Below are 22,334 nucleotides of genomic sequence, written 5' to 3' on the forward strand. Positions count from 1 at the left end.
CTCTGCAGCTAGGGAAGGAAGCCATGTCAGGAAATACACTGCTCAGAATGCAGCCTGCCCATAGCAAAGTGCCAGCTGTTCAGCCCCGAGGGAGTTCCTCACCCACCACAGCACCAGGATGCTCAAAGCAGCAGGTGTCACACCAGAAACACCAAAACACCAGAAAACCAGAAAAGCAGAGACGTAAAAGGATGGTAATTGTACTACCAGCCAGACATTAGCAAGATGCCTGATAACAATGCTCTGCTCCCTCCTTTGCCTCTCCAAACCTGAAAATTAACCATCTAAATCATCCATATGACATCTTTAAAAGCACGGGTGTCAAAGTGAGAAGTACAGGTAGTATTTCATAGTTACTTTGTCAGGCTCTCTACAGCCACAGGGAAATATTACTGAGTTGATACAAAAAGTCATGCTATAAACCACAAACTTGTTAGGTAGGGTAGGAACTGCCTCACCCCAGGAATTGTAGAAGTACTAGTACAGTGCCCTTCCTGAAAACCTGCACATGTTTATATATAAATGCATTAAATCTTCAGATTTCTCTAGTGCTAAATTAGACCTGAATTAATGCTCTCAGCAAGCCACTAGGGACCTGAACTTGCAAATACAGTAATGCAAATAAAGGAAATGCAGAGCTAAGACTCTGTGTATATACACCACAGATCTGTTTGCACAAAGAGAAAAAAGTTACTCCAGTAAGTGTGTGAAGGAAACAGTGTGTAATTACCTGGACTCAGCAGAAGCCAACCTGCATTCCTCACTGGGTATCACCCTTCCATCATGGCTTTAAACAACCTCACAGAGCTGCTGCTGGGTAAGTTGTGCATTCTAATTCAAGGCTGGGTGTATGATCATGCTCTGTATGGTGCACGGTGTTTATTGGTTTCACTTTATGACGAGTTTTGTATGTTTCAAAGACAGACAGTCCTGTAATAATACCAGGCTTTAAAAAGCACTTCAGTAGATTCTTTTTTGTATGGCTTTTCTCTGGATTTCATTGCCTAAAATAAGCAGGCACATTAAAATACAGAACTCCATTATATGATAGCAGTGCAAAAGATTAGCTTCAAGTCGCTGCATTAAGGTATGAATCGTGCACCCAATTGTACATTTAACCAGTGACATCAAAAACTTAGTGTGGCCTCAGAGCTTTTTCCTCCCAACTGAAAAAAAAAAAGAAGCTATCAACAGTTTCTTTAAAAGAACCTCCTTAGCCTCCAGTTATGGAGAAAGAAACTCTGGGTTTTGATATCAAAATTGCATGTTTGTTCAACAGTGTTATCACTGAAAACTTTCGATGTATACTGGAAGTTAACAATGGTTAAAAGAAAACCAGTCATGTACATATGGACAAGATTCCAGCTTTTCTTTGCACACCACAGTTTTGCTATTGGTACTGAGATGAGCATGACTCCAGGAAACTAGTGCAAAGCACATCAGAACCTGTCATCTCTGCGTGATCCGGTGACCCTCTGTGAACTGTCCATCCAAAGTGATTGTGTAAAGTCATGATGTACATGGTCTGAAACACAGAATAAAAACATTCAGTAGGAGAAAGCCACAAACCAGAAGAGTCAGCCTTTGCCACATCTTTTTCTCCCCAAGTAACTGAAAAAACCCAGCCTGTGACTGTTCAGCTAAAATGGATAATTGTTTTCAAAAGTGACAGAAAATAATTTACACTCTCAATGGTGTTCTAACTCCTAAAAAATGTTTCACTTCAAGTAAAAGGTAGAGCAATGTTTGAAACCAATGCTTTATCTGGGATACTTGAGTCACAGCAAAGAAGAATAGTTTAAAGCATAATTTATTTATGTACTGAGAAGAAACTAAAGCTCAGTGCACAAAGATCAAATACTCTAACACTAATCTGTTGCTTGTCTCACTTCGCTTTCAAGCTTCAGGCACACTGGTACTTTTTTTGTTCCCTCACTGAGGTGTGGGTACAGCATTTAATCCACCTCCCTTTTCCTCTCTAACCCCTATAATTACTTAAAACCATGCTGCCTCTTTATTAGGGAGGTTCAGGAGAGGTTGGGAAATGGCTTGATCTACCTGCCTCCTCCGCTTGAACGGATTGCCATCAAGTTCCTGAGCTCAATTGAGAAGAATCTTTCTTTTTCAGCAGCTGCAGAACCTAAGGAGTGTTCTGTGAACTACATAGCTATGGCACACATTCTGCTAAAATGACAGCCAGTTTTCAAGATGGAAATGCCATCTATTTCTGCAGTGCTCACATAGAGGGATAGCACTGCTGGCTGCTTTGAAGTCATTCAACTCCCATCTTAGCCACAAGGTCTTTGCTCCCCCTGGCCATATCTCACGTGGAAAACTGAACCTACGTGCACATGAACATCAGTGGCGATGTAGAAGGATGTGCATCTTATTTTATGCATCAGTTACCTCAGTATCTGAACAGAAATCTCTAAATAGCAAACAAGTCACACAATTGGCCATCACCTTTAAATATTAAGTAATTTTGTTCTTTAGGTTATAAAAAGAGAAAATCCACTCAGGCAAATATTTCTTCATCCCTGGATAGTGCTACAAATAAAGCACTGACTAAGCAACCCAGCAAGAATTTGTTAGCACCAATAATAGCACACAGAGCAACTCTTTCCTAGTCATTAGCTATGGAAGTGGGAGCTGCACACACACAATAAAGAAGACAGAAAATACTCCTAAGGAACACGTTTCATAAAAGAGAAAAACACCTTTCTTAGCCAAACTCAAAATAAGAGTTATTAAGGACAGAACATGAATAAAAAGAACTTTAGTAGCCTAGATTATAAACAAAACAAAAATCAAAGTAATGAGATTATTTTGCTAGGTCAAGGTAGCCACAACAGAGATTTTTTAGAGCCTATCAGTGTTTTGGCAATGCCAGACTTTTGAAAGAATACGGTCCTGTTAACCATGAAGCTTTGTGAAATGTGTTGTGAAATTTCTCTTGGGAAAATTCTCTTGGAAAAATTTGTCATAGAATCACGGAATGGTTTGGTTTGGATGGAACATTAAAGATCATCTAGTTCCAAATCATAGTCCTCCCTTAGCAGCTGCAGCATTTGTGCATGACAGAATAAGGCCACCCACGATACCTAAAGGGGTCCATGACTGCATTTTTCATCTCTCACACAGAAGTTCTGCCTATGCCCTGCCTGCTTCACACAGACACGTTAATCCAAGACTCCTGTGCTCGAAGAAAGCTCCTGGAACACTACCTGCTTTGGCCTCTGAGAAACACCAAAATGTACATGCCAATGTAGGACAGTCACTTCATAGGCTTTCAACATTTTGTGGGACAAGACAGTCATTTTCCATGCACCTGTGTTCTAATTTTCTGTAAAAGCTAACAAGTCTGACAGTTTAAACTACAAGAGAAGCAGTGTACCCTTTGCTGTGCCCAAATGTGCTGCTCAGCAGGAAGTAGTAAGAAAACAATGTTTTAACAGCCGTGAATGTGGCAAGATGAGCACTTTTGTCTGCTTACCAGAAAGTTCTTTAAATAGAATAGAGATGTAACCACAACACTGTTAAGTTGAAAGGTTCAGTAGTTAAGTGGTTCAGTTCAAATTCATTACTCCAATGCATCAGTGACCACTTTTCAAGGCTTAGCTTAGCTTCACAGTTATTATTTATAATGTTTTTCTTAACCTATACACACTCCAATTAGATCTAAGCAGTCATTAAGATGCACTACAGAGATACCTTACTGGCAAATATTTGAAATCACAGATTAAGCTGAGGCAGGCTCATAATTTTTTTCATTTCCTTGTCACTGTTTCTGACTTGTCACACATGTGCACTTTACTTCCAGTTCAGTGGTTCTCCTACTGCCCCCTGGCAACTGCATCGTGTGAGGGAAATAGTGTCCTTCTAGATAAAATTCAGGAGGGATTTCAGAGGAGAAAACCATGTAGTTCAAGTGCTTTCACTTGCAATGTCATGGCAAAGTGAGGTGGGAGCATTCATGTATACACCAGAGTCTGACTTGTAACAAGAACTCTCGACAAGACAGCCTAGACTATGTCTCCATCAGATTTTAAAGAGCTCAGAACTTTTCTTGTGCCCAGAAGGACAGGCCAACATGAACCATTCTGTGATAACACAGGCTTCAAAAAGTGGTGGAAGAGACAGTGTTCAAATGCAGAGACAGCCCCCTGAGTTACAATTCATTACCTGCAACACCAGTCACTCAGTAGAGGGCAGGAGTTGTTTTTCCCAAAGTAAGGGCTATTTTCATTCAGATTTGTGGCTGGGAACACTCAAGGTAGAACAGTTTAACTCACTGGAACACAGAGCTTCTGACATTCTCTTAGCCATGGTGAGGAAGTCCACTATGCAGGCTAAGCTGGCTAAGGACACACTGCAGGAATCAAGGTCAGGAGTGTCCTTGTGGCTAAGGACACAAGAGCAGGAGTCAGCTTCATCACTTCAGCAGTGAGGACAAGTGAGCAGCCAGTTTATCAGCTCAGGCCGTAGCAAGGGACTTCGATTGTTCAGGGTGATTCTCCACAAGGCTTCAGGCCACGTGTACATGAGTCTGGGTTTTTTACACTAGCTCCAACAGAGCCACATGGACATGCTTGTGGTAGTCCCAAAAAAACTTTTAAAAGAACAAGCTCAGTTTTAAGGTTGCTATTTTGCTCACAAATTCCTCTTGCACTTTGGTCAAAGTTGATAGAGTTGTAAGCTTGCTATCAAGCACAGAGCCTGCTGGCTTCACAAGGATGTCTCACAAGAGGAGTAGTTGCAGGGCCAGGCCTTTGGCTGCCCAGGGGAAAGAATTTTCCCACACTCTTGTGTAAGTGTGTCAAGAGGGAGCTAAAAAAATCTGAAAACTGGGTAAATTGATTATAGCACTTTAATAGGAAATTAATTCTTATTGTAGCTATTGAAAGAAAAATCACTAGAGACTACCTCTCTCTCAGGAAACAATGTCTATCTGAACAGAGAATAAAATCTAGTGAAGTCAAAGGAAAAGCCACATTTTATTTCTGTATTCTGGTTTTGAATGAAGTGGCATCTGTTTTGTTTTCTCTCTGCTAAGTACACAGGGACTGCTCTATCTCAAAGTGTGCAGCACAGAAAACTCCACCCAAAACTGCACAAGTATGCAGTGTTAGATTTCAATGGAAATTTTTCAGTGCAGAATTATCAAGATAAGAAATTTTCTCTTTATAGTCCTTGATAATAAGGTTTTGTAGCATTCAGAAAAAGAAACCTACCCAGTGGTTTCCCCACAGGAAACCCATAATACTGCTTTTAATAGGAGCCACAATTTTAGGGGTAGTTAATGAGACAGCATTCTGCTTAACACTTTTTTTTTAAGTGTTAAAAAAGTTTTACGTAAAATGGTGATTAAAGGCAGGCTTGTCTACAATGCAAAAAGGACCCTGATTAGTTTTTTATCATTAATTACAAAATTCACTGTGAGAGAGAGAAGAGCTCTCTGCAGCATTTGAAGCTCACTTGAAAGGCCTCTCTCTTTCTGGCAGCTATTTTAAACCAACCTCTCTCCTGTAGCACTGTTCCTCGTTTGTGTTCACTGCACAAGGAGACCAGGTCTGCACCTGACATGGAAGCAAAGAGTCACATACTCAGCTTAAAAGAGCAGTTCTACTTCTCCAATATGCTTGTGAGACTAGAACTGTGAGAGCAGACTCCACTTCAGCATAAACCCAACAAAAAACATTTCTTCTGTAGTTACTTTGCCCAGAGAATTCTGAAATTTCATTATTAAAAGTAGATTTCCATTTCAAACAGAAGTACAATTTACATCTTGCAGCAATACCAATTCTTTTCAAGACTCCTACTACAAACAGTGTCTCTTACATTCTTTGCAAGGGGATTTCCACTACAACACTTAGCATAGAAACTGATATGATTTTTCAAAGAAAGACTGTAATTTGAATAGTAATAGAGAAAGTAGGCATTTGAGGCCTGATGGTGTTATCAGCGGTGCAACTTATTTCACCTTCAGGAAGCCAGAATAAACATGCATTCTGCAGTCTCAGAAAAGCAAAACTTGCTGGCAACTTGCATGGATTACAAAATGTACTTATACACTGTTTGCTTGATTCCATTTCAGCACAGACTCACTCCTTCATATACATCTGTGCACATCAATAGTTAATCGTGCTCCGTTCACCTTCTCCAAGAACTTCAGTAGCAAGAGCTATTCCCAGCCAAGGCAGATGTCCACTTGAGAGAGACTCTTTTCTCGAGATACCAGCATCATATGTTTACCAAAGATCATGTATGTAGTTAAGCAGGCAGAGACACTTTCCCAGAATTTGCACCCAGGAATTTATAGCTTGGGGACTAAAAAAAAGAGGAAGAAATGCCTTTGTATGCAATAGTGGGGGATGAAGTAGCATTACCTTATGTCCTGTCTTTCCAAATATAGTCATGATTTGTCCTTGTCTCTATTATCCTGAATAACAGCACTTTAAGCTGTCTACTTGCTCCCTAAGTCTTTTAATGTAGCACTGATACAAAGGAAAGGAAGAAAAAAGAAGCCTCATATTCACAATGGATTTTACTGCCTGAAGTGAATATTTTCTTGCTATCTAACAGAGCCTTCTGTCTCTTGCAGGTTGCCCAAAATAGCATACCAAGTTTGCATTTATTCCAAAAGACTTTGCTTTTGCAGACATTCGAAGCTGCTACAGTACAGCAATGATTTGCTCTTGGAGAGCAGAATTATTAACACACTGGGAACACTACAAACCCAGAAATCCCCTGCTACATTCGCAGTGTTCACCTTTCCATTATGCTCCTAATTACCTCCAAAGGAGTTTATTTCTTGTAAGCTTCTTGTTCAGGCTGATAAGCATTTTATTCTGAATCCCCTGCAGATCTCAGATTTACTCCTCGTGCCCTTAGCTGAGAAACTAAGCAACTGTCTTCCTTTTCACAGTGCACATCTTCCACCCTTTCCAGTTTCTCTCTTGGTTCAGTATCCTTCTATAAGAATTCCCACCATTTTGACTATTTTCAGATTAATTCCTCCTGCTCTATTCACTTCATTATGATAAAGTTCTGAGTAGTTAAAAGTGTAGATCACCCTTAGATTTGAATGGGATATATTATATTAATCAAGACTAATCTGTTCTTTCATGTTCAAATAAAATGTTAATCCAGTAAATTATTTCTTAAGCATTGATCCAAGGCAGTTAATAAAAAAATAATAATCCAAAGTAATAGCATCCCAAGTAAACCCAGATTACAGAGGACATTTTCTCACATTAGAGTCTTTCTTGAAGAGCAGAGCTTTACATTGTTCCTTAGACTACATTTTGGGCTATTTCAGTTTATGTATTCCAAAAAGACAAACATGGCCATGTGACTCACTTTTTTTCCTAAGAAACCCCTCCTACTTCTACGTTATACATTGTAGGAAATAAAACTGTTTCTGAAGAAAAACCCCAAAATCCAAACTATATCTAAAACATCAGAAGTTAACAGAAGGTTTCTTTGACAGTTTTCAGTGTGCAAGCTTCCTCTTGAAGAAGCTCCTCCGATTCTGAGAATAAAAAAGCTTTTCTACCTAAAAACAGACTTGTTTCATTAAATTCTAAAGACAAATACACAAGCCACACACTGATTTATCCTTTCTTTCCACAGCTGTCCTGGACTGCGGCCCCAGATTCATAAACTCTAAAGAATGGAGGAATGGAATTATGTTATTCTAACCTGAATTTCAAGAGCTGGCAGTGTTATAATTCCCTCATCATGCCTCTGAATTCTGTTGTTGCTAAACTCTCAACAATGTTTTTCAGACTTGGTTTAGAATGCCCAAGAGAGGAGGGGTCACATAGCACTCCTAGGTAAAATAGTTCTGTAATTGAGTTTAAGAAGTATCTAAATACTTTCGTTGAATTCAACATAACATTAAGCCCAAGAAAACTTAGAGTGTGAGTATGAATATTCCAAAAGCAAGTTTGTATCACAAACGAAACTAATAGTCCTGTGCATGTTCCTCTGAGGCAAGACAGGTAGACAATAAATACAAAGGTACACAAATACTTTAATTCTCTCTTGGAGGCAAACACTGAAGGAGAACGTACGTTAACTTGTAAAAGCTGAACCACATTTCCTGTTTATAAGAAAGGAGGTGAAAATAAAAGACTGGAGAGATTTGAGATTGACGGCAACTCTAAAGACAGGTTCATGCTGCCAGGTTCCAAACAAAAAGAGTACCCAACATCTGCCAACATAACTTGATTTCCTGTTGGATAAAGGGGGAATAAAGGGGAATATTCCTAGAAACAACAAAACCAGGTAAGACTTATTTTTTAAACTTGTCAGCATAGGGGTAGTAAAACCACACTATGGTAGATTAGCAGTCTTCCAAGAAGGTGGCTTAGGGTGCTAAACCTTCATTAATTAAGGTTTGGTAACGAAGATTAAGCATTAGCATTAGTTTTATGCTGAAAATACTGTGCTGTGCACCTTCTTATTTTACAGTGTGCTGTTTCCTTTCTGAAGTATGATGTTGATATCTTACAAAGCAATTAGTTGTGCACTAATTAATTGCAGTTTAAGGAATCTTTTTCAGATAATTAATCCTTTATTAAAAGCTCACACAGGTGGAAGCATTTTTAATGCTAATTTAACTTTCATCAGTCTCTTAATGGGTTTCTTTTTCTGAGGCCCATTAGTACAAAATATTATTTATAACAACATTTAAATGGAAGGGGGGAGGAAAGACAGTTTTATCTAATCTCTAACAAATTTGTAGACAAAAACAAGAGGAAATAAAGGAAAGAAATTATTTTGTGCTCCAGATAGCCACCATAAATCTGGTAGCAATTAATCTGCCTCTGTGGATAACATGTTACCACAGGTGGCATGTCCAGCTAAAATAGTATCTGTGTTCCTCACGCTCCTTTTCAGTTCAAAAACCTGGTACAAGTATGCTATTTCCCTGTTATCCTTTGTGATGGATTCTCCAAACAAAATTCATTACAGCAAGGAGGAGCAAAATGTAGCACTTCTGCTACCTAGTCTTATGTTGTTAAGAGAACAAATATCCAACAGGAATTGTTAAATCTGGCTCCACTTCCTGCAGGTAAGTACGGGATTATGTCCACTCCTTTGAGCTGCAATAAAATATATAGCAGAAATTCATCCAGGAAAGGTTAGAATGTTTTGGAGGCTTTTGTGGTTTTTTTGGTTGGGTTTTTTTTTTTTCTTTGTTTGTTTGTTTGGTTTTTTAGCTTCTTTTCTCTCACAGCCCTCAGTGACAGTGTAATGAACCCTGTAAAGAGAAAACTTAAGAACAAAACACCCAAACTCTTTATTCCCATGTCTTGTCTCTGTTGGTGGAGAAAGTTGTCAATAGAATTTTAAAGAGACAAAGCACAATTAACTACGTATTTAGAAGGTCTTCTGTTTGTATTTTGTGGTGTGAATACGGTATCTTCACTTTATAACACTGTAAAATACACTAAGAGTTGTTGAGTTACCGCATCCCTAAAGTCAGAAAAGTAAAAACATTATCCAAATGCAGTAACTTACCTAAGACAGATGTTCTATTTGGATACCCCAAGTTTAACCTGGTTTTCAAAGAGAAATGGAAGAACAGCAGCATAAGAACATACCATTAATACTAGAGAGAGTATGATATTAGTTGATCAAAATACTGTCATCTTTATAATTATTAAATATACTATTCTCCACTCATGCATCCCAAAGTCTTCTAGTACTATAACAAGAATTGTCCCTCTCATGAAACCTTTGGGTATATAATGAACTTTTTCCTTTTACAGAGGAGCACATTACTTTAAGAATACTTCAGTATTATTTCTTGTAACAAACTACTACCATCCTTAAGTTTTCCTATCACAGAAAATCCTGATAGAATTTGAGCTCATTGTTTTAGAATCATAGTGCCCTATTCCCAAGCAGCCTAATTATTCCATATAATTTTTTTCAAAAGATACAACAAACTTTTTTTAAAATAGTCAGTTTGATGGCTTGAATGAGAATGAGTCATGGGTTCTTCGGACTAACTACATGTTACATAAAAAAAGATTAATATAGTTTTGCTCCATTTGAAGATAGATGGCTTGAATGAGAATTAAAATTAGAGATTAGACTAAAAGACACCATTTCAAAATGGAATATAATTAGTCTAATAGACTGGCTGTTTATTTCTCACTCACCATCTACAGTCTCATCGTATTTTTGTCTTTAGCACAACCTGTTAAACCATGAGATGTTGCATCTGCTGTTGTATATTTAGGGAGAGCAGTATATTTATCTCTGGGGACAAATTGTTCTTCATACAGTTAGTCAGCTTTCCTTCTAATGCTGCTGTTGTCAAAGTAGTTAATATCAAAATAATGCAGTTATAAATGTAAGCAGCATTTCAGAAACACCTATAAGAGCAAGATGACATGGGAAAGATCTGGGAATTTGGTATCTGTAAAGCTAGGATATAAAATTGGAATTTCTCATATTTTCTATCTGGGTAATATGATTAGATTGAGACTAATGTCAGATTGGCATAGAGCTCTCAGAACAGCACATCTCCAGTCGAGGTGTTTACTATGGTTTTATGGGCGAAGTAAAAACTGCTGTGGCTTCGCCCATATAAGTGTTGTCTAACAAACAAATAGCTAGTATTGCAAAAACAAACAAACAAAAATATACTGAAGTCACACATATGTTTGTATACATTCTACTGAAACACAAGCAGATGTTTAAGTCAGTGTTGTGGAAAATAAATTTAAAAATAAACTAAGTAGTTTTCATCCAGGAAGAAATTTAAATGTTCTTTTCTTAATCTACCCACACCCATGAAATTTCCTAAATCATGCTTAAGAAAGAACTGTAGATTGTGAGATGTAAAAACATTGGCATGTTTTATGAGGAATCCAAGTTCAATATCTTTTTCTTCCTATGATGTTTTTAAAGTTCTTGAGAAGTAGGATTGCTAAAATACTACAGAATTTAAACTTGAAAAGTAAAAGAAAAAAATTTTGTCCAACCTTTACTGTTTTCCAGATAATAATTTCAATTTAAATCAAAAGCTGAAACAGGAAAATAATACTTGTCAGCAAAAAGTGGGCCAGTTAAGGACTGAAAATAGTCAAATTGAAACTAAGAGTTTTCCTTCTAGTCTGGAAACACCAGGGAAAAATTGAATAACTGAATCAGAGAGATAAATAACAACATTCTATATGAAGAAAAAAGAACAACATTAGATCATAACTGTATTTTAGGTACCGGCTGACTCCTTATTCTAATGAACTGCAGTGTTGTGGCTTGTGGCATGGGCTGCCCAGGGAGCTGGTGGAGTCCCTGTCCCTGGGGTGTTTCAGGGAAGACTGGCCGTGGCACTGAGCGCCACGGTGCAGCCAGCAAGGTGTTGTTCAGTGACAGGCTGGACTCGAAGATCTCACAGGACTTCTCCAATGCAGCTGATTCTGTGATTCTATCACAGTTACTTCCCTTCTCTTAGGCCACAATACTGCTTTTGCTCACTGGAAAAAGGGTTTGTAGGAAAGGAAAAATGAAATGAACATGAGAAGAATGGAAGCTGATCACATCAGAAAATATAAAAAAACAGGAGAAGAATGAGAGATGATTCTGATTATTTTGGCACAACAGTGAAACTTGAAATTTCTTGTCCTGGACAGACTTGTAGTTTTGGACAGGTTTCATGGGATGCAATATCAAGTGACTAATTGTACAGTAACCAGGTTCCAAAGACTGGTGATTCTTGATGCATCCTGACAACATCTTCTCAGCAAAGGATCACCCATTCTTTTAATTCCTTCCCTGAATATTTGGAACGATGTATAGCTGCTCCATGGAGATGTTGTCTCTCCTCATGAATCTCTGTATCTCATTGCAGAAAAGTGCCTTACAACATGAAAAGTAGCATTGCAGTGAGAAAGAACTCTCAAATACCTTTGGGAGATCTCAAGTGGTAGAAAGGAAGGGAAACAGGATGTTTAATTTAAAAACAAGAATAAATGGTCACTGAAAGTACCATGTGCAAAAAAAGTTACAAGTCTGACAGAAAATGACAACTTATTTGCTTTATTCCTTTTAAAAGATAGTTCTTATCAGGAAAGAAACCTGCATCCCAGAAGCCCAGGTGATTTGTGATTTTTTACTACCAGGGCTTATCTTATCTTATTTTGTCATTATAAAAACATCTGGGGGTCGGAACAACAAAACAAAAAGAACTTTGGCAACACCAACACGATGAGGGATCAAAACCTGTAAGAAGGTTTTGAGCTGGAGCTGGTCAGTCAAGGAACAAAGCTCTGCCTTCTCAGCAGGAGCAAATGCATTGCCACCCTTCCCTGGCCAGCATCATGGAAAAGTGCATTCCTCTACTCCTCTAACTCAGCTTTACTTTAGAAAAAAACAAAATGTCAGCTTCCTGAGAGACTCCAGATATGTCAAAAAACAACAAAAAATGTATTAAGGGTCAGTATTGTGCAATCCAGCCCCTTGACTGGTCTGCTCCAGCTACACATCTCTTTTTATGCACTATTAGAGGACCTCATTAGTTTTGGGCACCAGGCTTTATTTCAAACACTCCTAATCTCAGAGAACATGAAACATGCCTCTGGGGAAAGTCAAGAATCAAGCTGCAAGCTCATTTCACTCATTTATTTGTGTGGGTGCTTTCTCTGTCAAGGAAGGCTTTTGCAGGCCATTCGCAGCAATGATGATCACTCTGGCCGCTAGACAGACACAAACAGGCTCTTTTCTTCAGCATGGTTTGGTTTGTGGTGGAAAATTTGTATGATCTAGGTTAATCAAAGAATTAACTAAATGGAAAAAATAGATTTTGTGCAGGTGAGCTCTTTCCTGTCTTTCTTAGTGCAAGGAGAGGCAAGTTTAGAGCAAAAGACTTGGTTCAAATAAGTACACCTACCTTTTACCAAGTGATTTTCCAGGAGCTGTTTGAACTTTTCCTTGCAGCAATACTTGGGGCTCCACTGGTTCCCTGCTGATGCTTATCCTTTACACTGACTTCCTCTGGTTTCTCAGGCAAGAAAATAAGTACAAGTGGTTTTAATAGGTGGAAAACAATGTTAGAAAACATAACCAAATTTTGACTTCTTTTGCAGGGATTGTTAAAACATTTCAGTCTTAGCTACTATTCAGAGACACATCCAGCAAATTTGTTTTGACTAAATTCAGAACTACTTCCATGAACTCTAGAATTCAGCTAAGAATTTACTTAATTTACCACAAATACTAACTTAAAGACAAATGCAAAAATAATTTCAAAGCTATTCAGTAAAACTGCTTTTTTCTTTATTAATTTCTGATTTTAACTGCAACTTACAGGCAAACCAATAGCTTAATCTTTGGCTGAATTCCTATGAAACAGTATTTCTGCTAACAGTTTATTAAAGTTGCTTTCTTATTATTTAGCATCTGGTTTTGATATTAATTATTTAGCTTGTATAGCAGTAGCTGTCAGAGAGAAAACAACAAAATAGCAGCTTTGATTACAGAAAGCAAAATTCAGCCAAGCACAAAGAATACAGTAATATTGTTAGACAACACAAACAGTAAATTTTCTTTCAGTTACAGGAATGGACTGCCATTTTTCTGTCTGGGGAGTTTTGGCCTTCCTTAGTTTGGCTCTGCTTGTTTCGTTGACATTGAATATTTCACACTGTATGAAAAAGAAGCAAGGTAAGTAATGTCTCTTTGAAAGAAATTGAGTTTCAGTGTTTAAAGCCATCCCTACTCAGAGATATTGAGTTGACTTCTATTTTGGCAAGAATGATTTTACTAGAGAGGATTAAGCTTTAAAAAATTTTTAGGAGAGTCAGGTATGATTACAGAATGATTGCTAACTGACCAATCCACTGCTAAAAACAGCTACCCAAATCCATTCTCTGAAGACAAACCAGCAGAACAAGAAGAATTTAGTTCTGACTAAATTTTTAAAGTATATTTTAAATACACTATAAATTTATGCATCGGTATATTTATTATACTTTAATTTATTTTATACCTGCAATTTCCTTTCCTAGGAACTATATTTTTCCTATTCCTGGTTATTATTTATACTTCCATTTAAAAATTATTTTAAGTAGACACATTGATACAAAATACATTTGAGGAAATTTTATCCTCCCCAAATTCCTGAATGCTTGTTTGAATTTCTGATTTCATACAGACTTTATGCCTTAGCAATGGACTTTGGAAAAACCTTCTAATTGCTTTTCGTAATGGGATTCTACTCTATTTCTTAAACCAATGCGTCTCTCATATGACTACAATCATACTCTGGTTTTGTTTGAAATTAACTTCTATTTTTTGACAGATTGTGTCAGTGCAACTTGTCTTATGCATGCAGTTCTGTGGTTGGGAAGTTGTACAACCCTCACCATTCCCTTTACACAGGGAAAACTGCACCTGTATTAGAGAATCAGATAGTCACAGGATATTAAGAGAGTTACTGGAGTGTTTTGGGATGGGTGTGGATTGACCTTTTTGGTTTATTTTGTGTTTTAGGGCTACTAGGCAGATACTACTATGAGGAAGAATCACAGTTATTTACAAAACTAACCTGACCAAGGTTTAGGTCAGTGGCTGATGCTGCATTACTTGTCAAATTGGCGCTAACTGTGGTAAACTCTGGAGTCCTGGAGCAGAGATTAAAGTCAGGCATTCCTAAATTATTAATCAAGCTCTAGCATGAAATATCTTTGTAGCCATTGCATCTCTGCTTCAGTTTCTTCATCTGTGTGGATCACAAGATCTCTTTTTCAGACCTGCCAGCAGAACTAGTAAAATAAATAAAACTGTCACTTTGTAATATTAACACGATTCACCTCCCCATATAGAGAAAATCTGAGAGAAAAAGATGAGCAAGAAGCAGAAAGTGGAGGAAATAAAAAAACGAATCACATGAGTTACAATACAGTTTTTGGTACTGTAAACTAATGTAGACTTTGCAGCCACTGCACAGGGCCACAACACAAACATTTCTTGTATTTGACAAAAGTATTTGAGAAATGTAGAGGGACAACTGAAGATCCTGAGAGCCAGAGCTTTTAACTGTATTCTCTAAAACAAGACCAAAAGCTTGCCTGTTGAGACAATTATCTGAAGTGTCCTAAAATAATGTTTCATTTTCTCTTAACTTTTTCTTTTAAATAAATTTTCCAGCTAAAATGGATAAAGACTACGAAGAGAACAATCCAAGGTAAGTTGAATAAAAAAGTTTCTTTCTGGCAAGGGTAAAATATATAATAAATAATGGCAGATGGCTTTGGAGGGATGGCATAGAGGAAAATTCAGTATTTCATGCAGTGTACCTGGAAATGTTGGCTGTAGAAAAAAAGTTTTCAAAAAAACCCAGGGAAAAAATTTCACGTGAAATACATCCTCCAGTCATTTTATCAACAATGAAATAATTACATGCTAATACTATAATTTTCTCTGAAAGTGCAAGATACTGAACTAAACCACCATTACCTATCACTTAAAGTCAATAATTCTATAATAATTTAAAAGAACTCTCAGCTTTCACAAAACAGTGACAATTATAGTCTGATAGTTAATACTTGTGAAGCAATAATTTACATGTATTTACATTTCATAACCACCTCTTACACATGGCATCCAAAAGTCATAAAACAGTCTGTTTACAGCTGCAGGATACCTCATGATCTGTTACACAAATCTGTTTCAAGTCTCTCTCGCTCTTATGCCATACAGGAAAAAAAACCCCAAGCAAATCCCAAATTTCAGGAAACAGAAATGGATAGTCTCATCTCAACCGAAATATAAAAGGCCCTTGAAACAGAAATACAAACTCCTGCTCCTTTTACCCACACCAATTCTCAATTACAAGTTTTCTTGAAATTGGGAAGTCTCTATTTGTCCATTATTGCCTGTTCAGATGAAAAATACCACTGAATGTGGTGTCAGAGCATGACTTCACACCCTTGACAAGATGTAATATAGGGGTACACTAGGAAGGTTACACAGCGCTTTCCCACTAACAATTCCCATTTCACAAACCCACTTAGAAACATTTTCAAGTAACACCAGGTAGTAAAACACAACATACAATTAAAAATGCGAAGCTGAACTCGGCTTCAGACTTCTCTGTGTTGACAGAAGAATTTTAGCTGAACCAAGAGGGGCCCTTTTAAGAACATCACCCCAAAAGACACATATGGTGCTCTTGTTTGTATTGCAGAGTGGTTTCAGAGGACATGAATTGGGTTCCTTTCAGTGATCACTAACATTTCTTACCCTACCTCAAACTGTAGCTTAATCATTCAGTAGTCTTGAGACTAGCTTTGCGCTTAATGAAGTGTCAGGAAAGGAGAGTTCAGTTCTGGGCTAGGTAACAAATCTCTCCTGAGAGTACCCATACTGCCAATTCTGCCCCTGCTAATATCTTGGATCTTGTTTGTAAGATCACATACAGTCTGCTATATATAAATATACATGCACAATCTGCATATGTGCATAAAACATGTGCTAAAATAGAGTTGTCCTGGGGTTAAAATAGACTTATTATATTGGGTTGCTAAATAAAGCATATTCTGTGAATTAGAAGTATTTTTTCATTCCCCTTGTAGCTATGATGGCTATCACACAGAAGATTATCCAGTTTATGGCAATCTCAATCAAGATATTTTAGGTAAGCTTCATTTTAGGAACATGTGTCTATACAGTGGCTATAAAAATGTATGATTAAAAAATGACTGACTGACATATTTTGCATTTCTCAAATGGCAAACTTGAGAATCTACATCTTTTCAACTATTGATATAATTGAAATCATTAAAATATACTTGGGAGAGAAATGCAAACCTTCATACTGCACTACTGTTTATAAGAACAGATATCATACAGAATTTGATTTTTTACAGTCCATATGGTCCTGTTCAGCCAAGTATCTCAAAACAAAGAGCTTGTCTAAATGTAAAGCTGCACTAACTGAAACAACAGCTTGCTCCATGCCTATTAAAGCAATCTAAAACACACATTACTCACGGTCCAAGGTCAGTGCTCCCACAAAGCAGGCAGAAACAAACACATACCAGTTCTCTGCTGTTGCTATCCACATATCACCAGCGACACTGACAAATGTGCTGAAGCCCAGCAGCTGAATGGTGGGCAGACAGCTTGGCTTTGCTTTGCTGTGCTCAAGTTAACAATCCTTGGCAGAGAGACACCGCATTAAAGGCTGTAACATCACAGGACTGCAGCGAGAGCTAGATGTGCCGAGGGTTTGTCTCTTGAAGCCCTTATAGAGTTAAGGCAGTATTATTTAAGTAACGAGAACACAACATTTTCTGCAAGCCTTAACTGGGGCTAAGCAAAACTAAAGCACTTGAACTGCAGTGGGAAAAAAAATAAGCCCAAACAAACCCAACTTTTTCATGCACAATTTGCATAAATTTAATCAAGTCAATACTCAAATGCAGTGACATTGTAAGTCTGAAAACTGTAAGGAAGTAATCTGTTTTACTGGTGGCTAGAATGAGATATGAGAAAATCACTAGAACCAAATTTACAGAAAACTGAAGTAGACTCAGGAATAGAATTTAATTACCAGCTGCTGCAACTCACAACCTCTTTCTCAGCCAAAGAAAAGGCTGCCTGTGCTGAAAAATACATCAGTATGTGGCTACTTCTTAACTGCGAGAAGTCCTTCTGTCACTCTAAAATGATGCCCATATAGTGAATTATGAGAAACCTCTCCTTCATATGAACACAAATTGATTTTCATTTTCACAGTATGTGTCTGAGTTCTTTAGCTATTTACCTCTCTGTAATTAGAGGGAGAGAGATCTGTGTGTGATTTCAAAACAAGCACAAACATCCTACCAAAGCAAACTGGGGGGAGTACATTCTCTAACAGAAAGACTCTGTTGGTCTGATCTTTTAAGACTCAGTAGTGTGGCTTAATAAAAAGATTTTTCTACTTTGATAAATTACAGAAGAATGTTGTTACGAGCAGATGAAGTCCCAGCCTCAAAGACCAGTTAACCAGCTACAGGTATCTTTAATTTTAGTTATAGATTTCTGAGTTAGGGTAACGTGGTCTGTCTCGGAGGTCCTTTATTTATCCTATAACAATATATAACAAAAATCTTCACACTGTCACAAAAATTACCATGCATTAATATCTCAGTTCATCAAGGCATTTCAGTACAAACTTGATGCCCCATTCAATTTGAGTCATTAATAAGGAAGCATAATTATAGACAGTTCAGTTACACACTATACAACATAATAAAGCTCAGTCACAGATATGCAGATCACTTGGAATTAAATTTGCATCCATGGCCATGGCTTATGTAAAGAATTAATTTTATTTGGTTTAGTTATCAAACAAGTGAAAACACAAGCTGCATCACTTGATACTCATGAAGTTGACTGGCTCTCTTCTGTCCAGTGCAAAATCTATATGCCTTAACCAGGCAAAGATTGTTACCTATTGATTTGTACTTTGTTGAGATACCTGTATGCCTAAAAGCATGCAAGCTTCAAATGAAACTTGCCTGACATTGAACCATTCCTAGCATCAATTTCCTGAGTCGATTGCCACATATTTCATAAGGACTGATTTTCAGGCTTTCACAGGGAATTTCCCACAGGAAAAGAACAACCTTTTAATCTAGACATTCCAATGGTGTGTAATCATAACCAGTAATCATTGATGATCTGGCTTGCAAAGCACAAAAAGCCAAGAGAAAGACACAAAAAGCATACATTTTGCACTGGAAATGAGATCATATCTACAGACAAGAATCATCCATCCTTGGTTTTCTGCACAGATAAAGCCTGTTAATAATGTTGTTAATAACTGCATTCTAACTAAAAAATAAGTGAGAAGAAAACCAGATCAAATAATGTTTTGCATCCCAAAGAACCTGGACTTATTTATTACATCAGTTTCCCTCCTTCCAACAGAGAATTTTTCCAATGATACCTTGATAAATTTTTCCATATTGCCACCAAGTCATTTACCATTAGCTTATATTGATCTGTTTTTCATTCTCCCATAGTTTAATCATTTGTACTTTTAACAAACTGCTTTACAGCTAGTTTAGGCAAATTTCAGGAAGAATTATGATTAGTGTAGACATACTTGAAGTCTTAGATATAAATTTAAAGCAAGGATAACTACTGAACATTAACATGAATTTTCTTTCAGGTGGAGTCTGCCAATCAGATGTGTTATGCCTCACTTGATCACAGTGTCAAGGGAAAACACAGAAAACCAAGGAGAAAGAAAGATCCTTTATTAGAAGAAAATGAGGAAGAAAGATCATCTAATCCCATGGCAGCTTCCAAAATTATTTACCTCAATAGTGAGCAGCTGGCGGCCGAAAACACGGCAAAAGTAGAAGCCATTCATGATGACCCCATCAGATTAATGGGCTTGATTCATAATAAAAAAGGGGAGAACCGAATAGGTAATGAACCAAATATGTAACCATAAAGTGAGATTTGCTTTCTCACTCTGGGGGAACAAGGAATGATTAGAGATAATATCCTGGAAAGCTGACATATTAATCAGTGGTATGAAATGGTTAAGTGTTCCAAACTCTCTGCCAAGCATATTTATAAACTAAGCAAGACATAGGTCCAGGCTGCCTCTCATGGATCTGCTCTTCTGAAGACAATGTAAAAGTTGCAGAAGTTGGTACTCAGCATTCACATGGTAGTGATTCCAGTAAAAATTGATCCTGTTCTAAACAAGCATCAGCTTTCAAGCAGTCCTAAAAGACCTCCTCACTGTCTATAGAGCTCTAGCAGAGTACAGCTATTCTATATTGACTTCAATACTTTTGAAATGAGATTGTGTTTGGTACTTGCACACTTGGTGATTAGTTGTTTTTACCCATTAAGAACAGATCTGTTGTTCCACACTGTGAACTTTCTGTGACTGGTCTATGGCAATGACTGGAGAATAATTTAACAGCTGATTTATAGTATTAATTGTACATATCACAAAACTTAGCAGTATCTTCATATAGCCTTAAGTTTCCTCTAACAATATTGGAATACGTCTCATATCTCAATTCCTCTATTAGTGTAACATTGTACACAGCTGTATTCAAGGGTCCACAAAGATACTATAAAACCATCTCTAACAATAAATCTAGGGAGGATTTCTTCCTTCTAATACTCTGTGTTATGTTTACATTCCTATTGTGTTTTCCACTGCCATCCTTACAAACTGTTTTACAAACACAAACAGCTTTTTATTTCCCCAAACCCTTCACTTACACTGTGCACATTCATTTGAAGACTAAACTCTTTAAATGGTAAGTTTTATAGAGTGGGTATCTATTTTTATATTCTGGGAATCATTAAGTAATTGCTGCAGGAAACAAAAGAGCAAGTTGATGTGTCTGCCTCTAGGTGTCAGACACTTCTGCCTTCTCAAGAACACAGGCTCTAGCAGCCTTTAAAATCCACAAAGAGCAGTGCCAAGGAGCTTGGAACTCTGAAGCACACAGAGCCCTAAAACTGTGTCAGGTCCTGAAAGAGATAGACCTGGAAAAGATCCACAGTACAGAGGGCCAATACCTAACAGCAGAAGTGGATGAAGACATCAAAGGATGAGACAAATTTATGGAGAGAAAAAAAATCAAAAAAAATCAGTGGTTAAATTCAACCTGTCATTTCAATCTGATAACTAATTTAATAGAAATAAAGTACCCTCACTGACTGTACATGTAACAGTAAATTCACTTCATGGGATTTAAGTCCATTTAGTTACCTTTCTATTCTAAGTCTTCAATGTTTAGTCCAGCTATGTGTTTATGCTAGTTTTTATCAGCTGCTTTGCCTCACAACATAGTTTGTTCAAAGAGCAGGGCATTTTTGTAAACATTCTCCATATATATATATATATATGTGCACACACTTCCTTTCCACATTTAATAACTATCTCCAATAGAATTATTGTTTGTGGCACTCAGACAGGATGATCTTTAATAACCTTATCAATTATTTCCAAGGCATTTCTAATACTGCCACATTTAAATTTAGCTTTATTCTTTTGGCTCTTTAACCTGTATCTGCTTAAATAAGCAATTGAGCGACCCAGGTTTTTTATCATGAGGTTTATTTGGAGTAGTTTTTTGGGGTAGCTGAATCCTTACATGAAAAAGCATGTTCAACACAGTTTATGTAGGTCTTTCTCTAATGCTTTGAAGATGGAACAATCATATTCTAATTAAATTCTTTATATATAAAGCAAGTTTTAACTAATTACAACATAAGAGGAAGGGTTCTAGGTTTACACTGTCTCAGTATCCTCATCTGTTTACCACTGTTCCTTAAAAAAAATTTTACAGGAAAGAGAAGCAGTGTAAAGTGTTTTTTATTAACAGCAAGCTTAGCATTCAAGTACCAGTTCAATGGAAAAGCAAAGAATGAGTAAACAAGAGGAAATTGGTGGAAAAAGCAAAACTATTTGGAAGAGTAGAAGAATGGAACTCAAAACACAAGAGATCAGATAGCACCATGAACATCTTTGTATGTTCAGAAAGATGTATTCCAGCAGTAATTATAGCATTTGATAATTACTGCAGGTGTACCTGGCTAAACAGTATCATTAGGAAAAACAAGACTTCTGCTTATGTCATAATTTAAGAGTCTGCTCACTCACATGGTGTAGGAAGATCAACTCTAAAAATAGAAACTTTGTCCCATTTTTGCTACTGCTAGCACCCAAAACATGGCAAAGATTTTCCAAGAATGACATCTTTAAATTATTTCAAAGTAATCTTCATGAAGACAATTTTGCTATGTTGAGTAAACAAACTTACCTTCCTTACCTGTGTGAGCTGCATTAAAGTTGCTGTGTAGAAGTCATATCTAGATTCAGAACAGGTCCAAACCCCAATTCCAGTTGACTTCTAAGTTACTTTAGAACAGAAAACAATGAATTATGCAATCTCTCAGTACTGGTATATCAAGAAATACTGGGAAATAATTACCTCAACAAATCCAAGAGGAAGACAGTTCACAAAACATATTCCCTACAGTGCATCCATGTCTGGAAAAGGAAGAAAAAAAGAGACCCAAGTGCATTTCTAAAAGACAATATTTTATTGTTGTCATGGAAAGAAATGTAATATCCAAATTATAAAGGATGGAATGTGTGTGCAGAAGTTCTTATTGCAGAGAAAACATCACTAGAGCTGGTTTCTTGTCCTATTCAAGAACAATACTTCTGATAAGATTTTGACTTTAAGAGCCAAAATAAAATTCTCCTGTGTGTCTGGAAATAAAGTAAAGCCAAAGAAAACAAATCTCTTCCTTTTCTGAAGTTCAGAAAGCTAACAAGG

At 37.1% G+C, this 22,334-nt stretch overlaps 1 protein-coding gene across 1 annotated transcript; it reads left to right on the forward strand.

Annotated features, from left to right (window-relative positions):
• Positions 1-711: 711 nt before the first annotated feature.
• TRAT1 (T cell receptor associated transmembrane adaptor 1) lies at positions 712-22,300 on the forward strand. The gene is made up of 7 exons (XM_005523980.3): positions 712-817; positions 7,633-8,289; positions 13,573-13,683; positions 15,169-15,205; positions 16,596-16,657; positions 17,964-18,022; positions 19,184-22,300. Exons 3-7 carry the CDS (start codon positions 13,581-13,583, stop codon positions 19,463-19,465), a joined length of 543 nt encoding a protein of 180 aa, XP_005524037.1. The 5' UTR covers positions 712-817; positions 7,633-8,289; positions 13,573-13,580; the 3' UTR covers positions 19,466-22,300.
• Positions 22,301-22,334: the final 34 nt, after the last annotated feature.

Source organism: Pseudopodoces humilis, chromosome 2, assembly GCF_049639895.1.
Source record: "Pseudopodoces humilis isolate 2021_Gansu_Grassland_sample_001 chromosome 2, ASM4963989v1, whole genome shotgun sequence".
NCBI classification, from domain to species: domain Eukaryota; kingdom Metazoa; phylum Chordata; class Aves; order Passeriformes; family Paridae; genus Pseudopodoces; species Pseudopodoces humilis.

Excerpts from the sequence above, each read along its gene's own strand:
- TRAT1 (XM_005523980.3), top strand. The coding sequence starts at position 13,581 with ATGGACTGCCATTTTTCTGTCTGGGGAGTTTTGGCCTTCCTTAGTTTG. Across the intron at positions 15,206-16,595 it reads TACGAAGAGAACAATCCAAG|CTATGATGGCTATCACACAG; the intron begins GTAAGTTGAATA and ends TTCCCCTTGTAG. Across the intron at positions 18,023-19,183 it reads GACCAGTTAACCAGCTACAG|GTGGAGTCTGCCAATCAGAT; the intron begins GTATCTTTAATT and ends ATTTTCTTTCAG.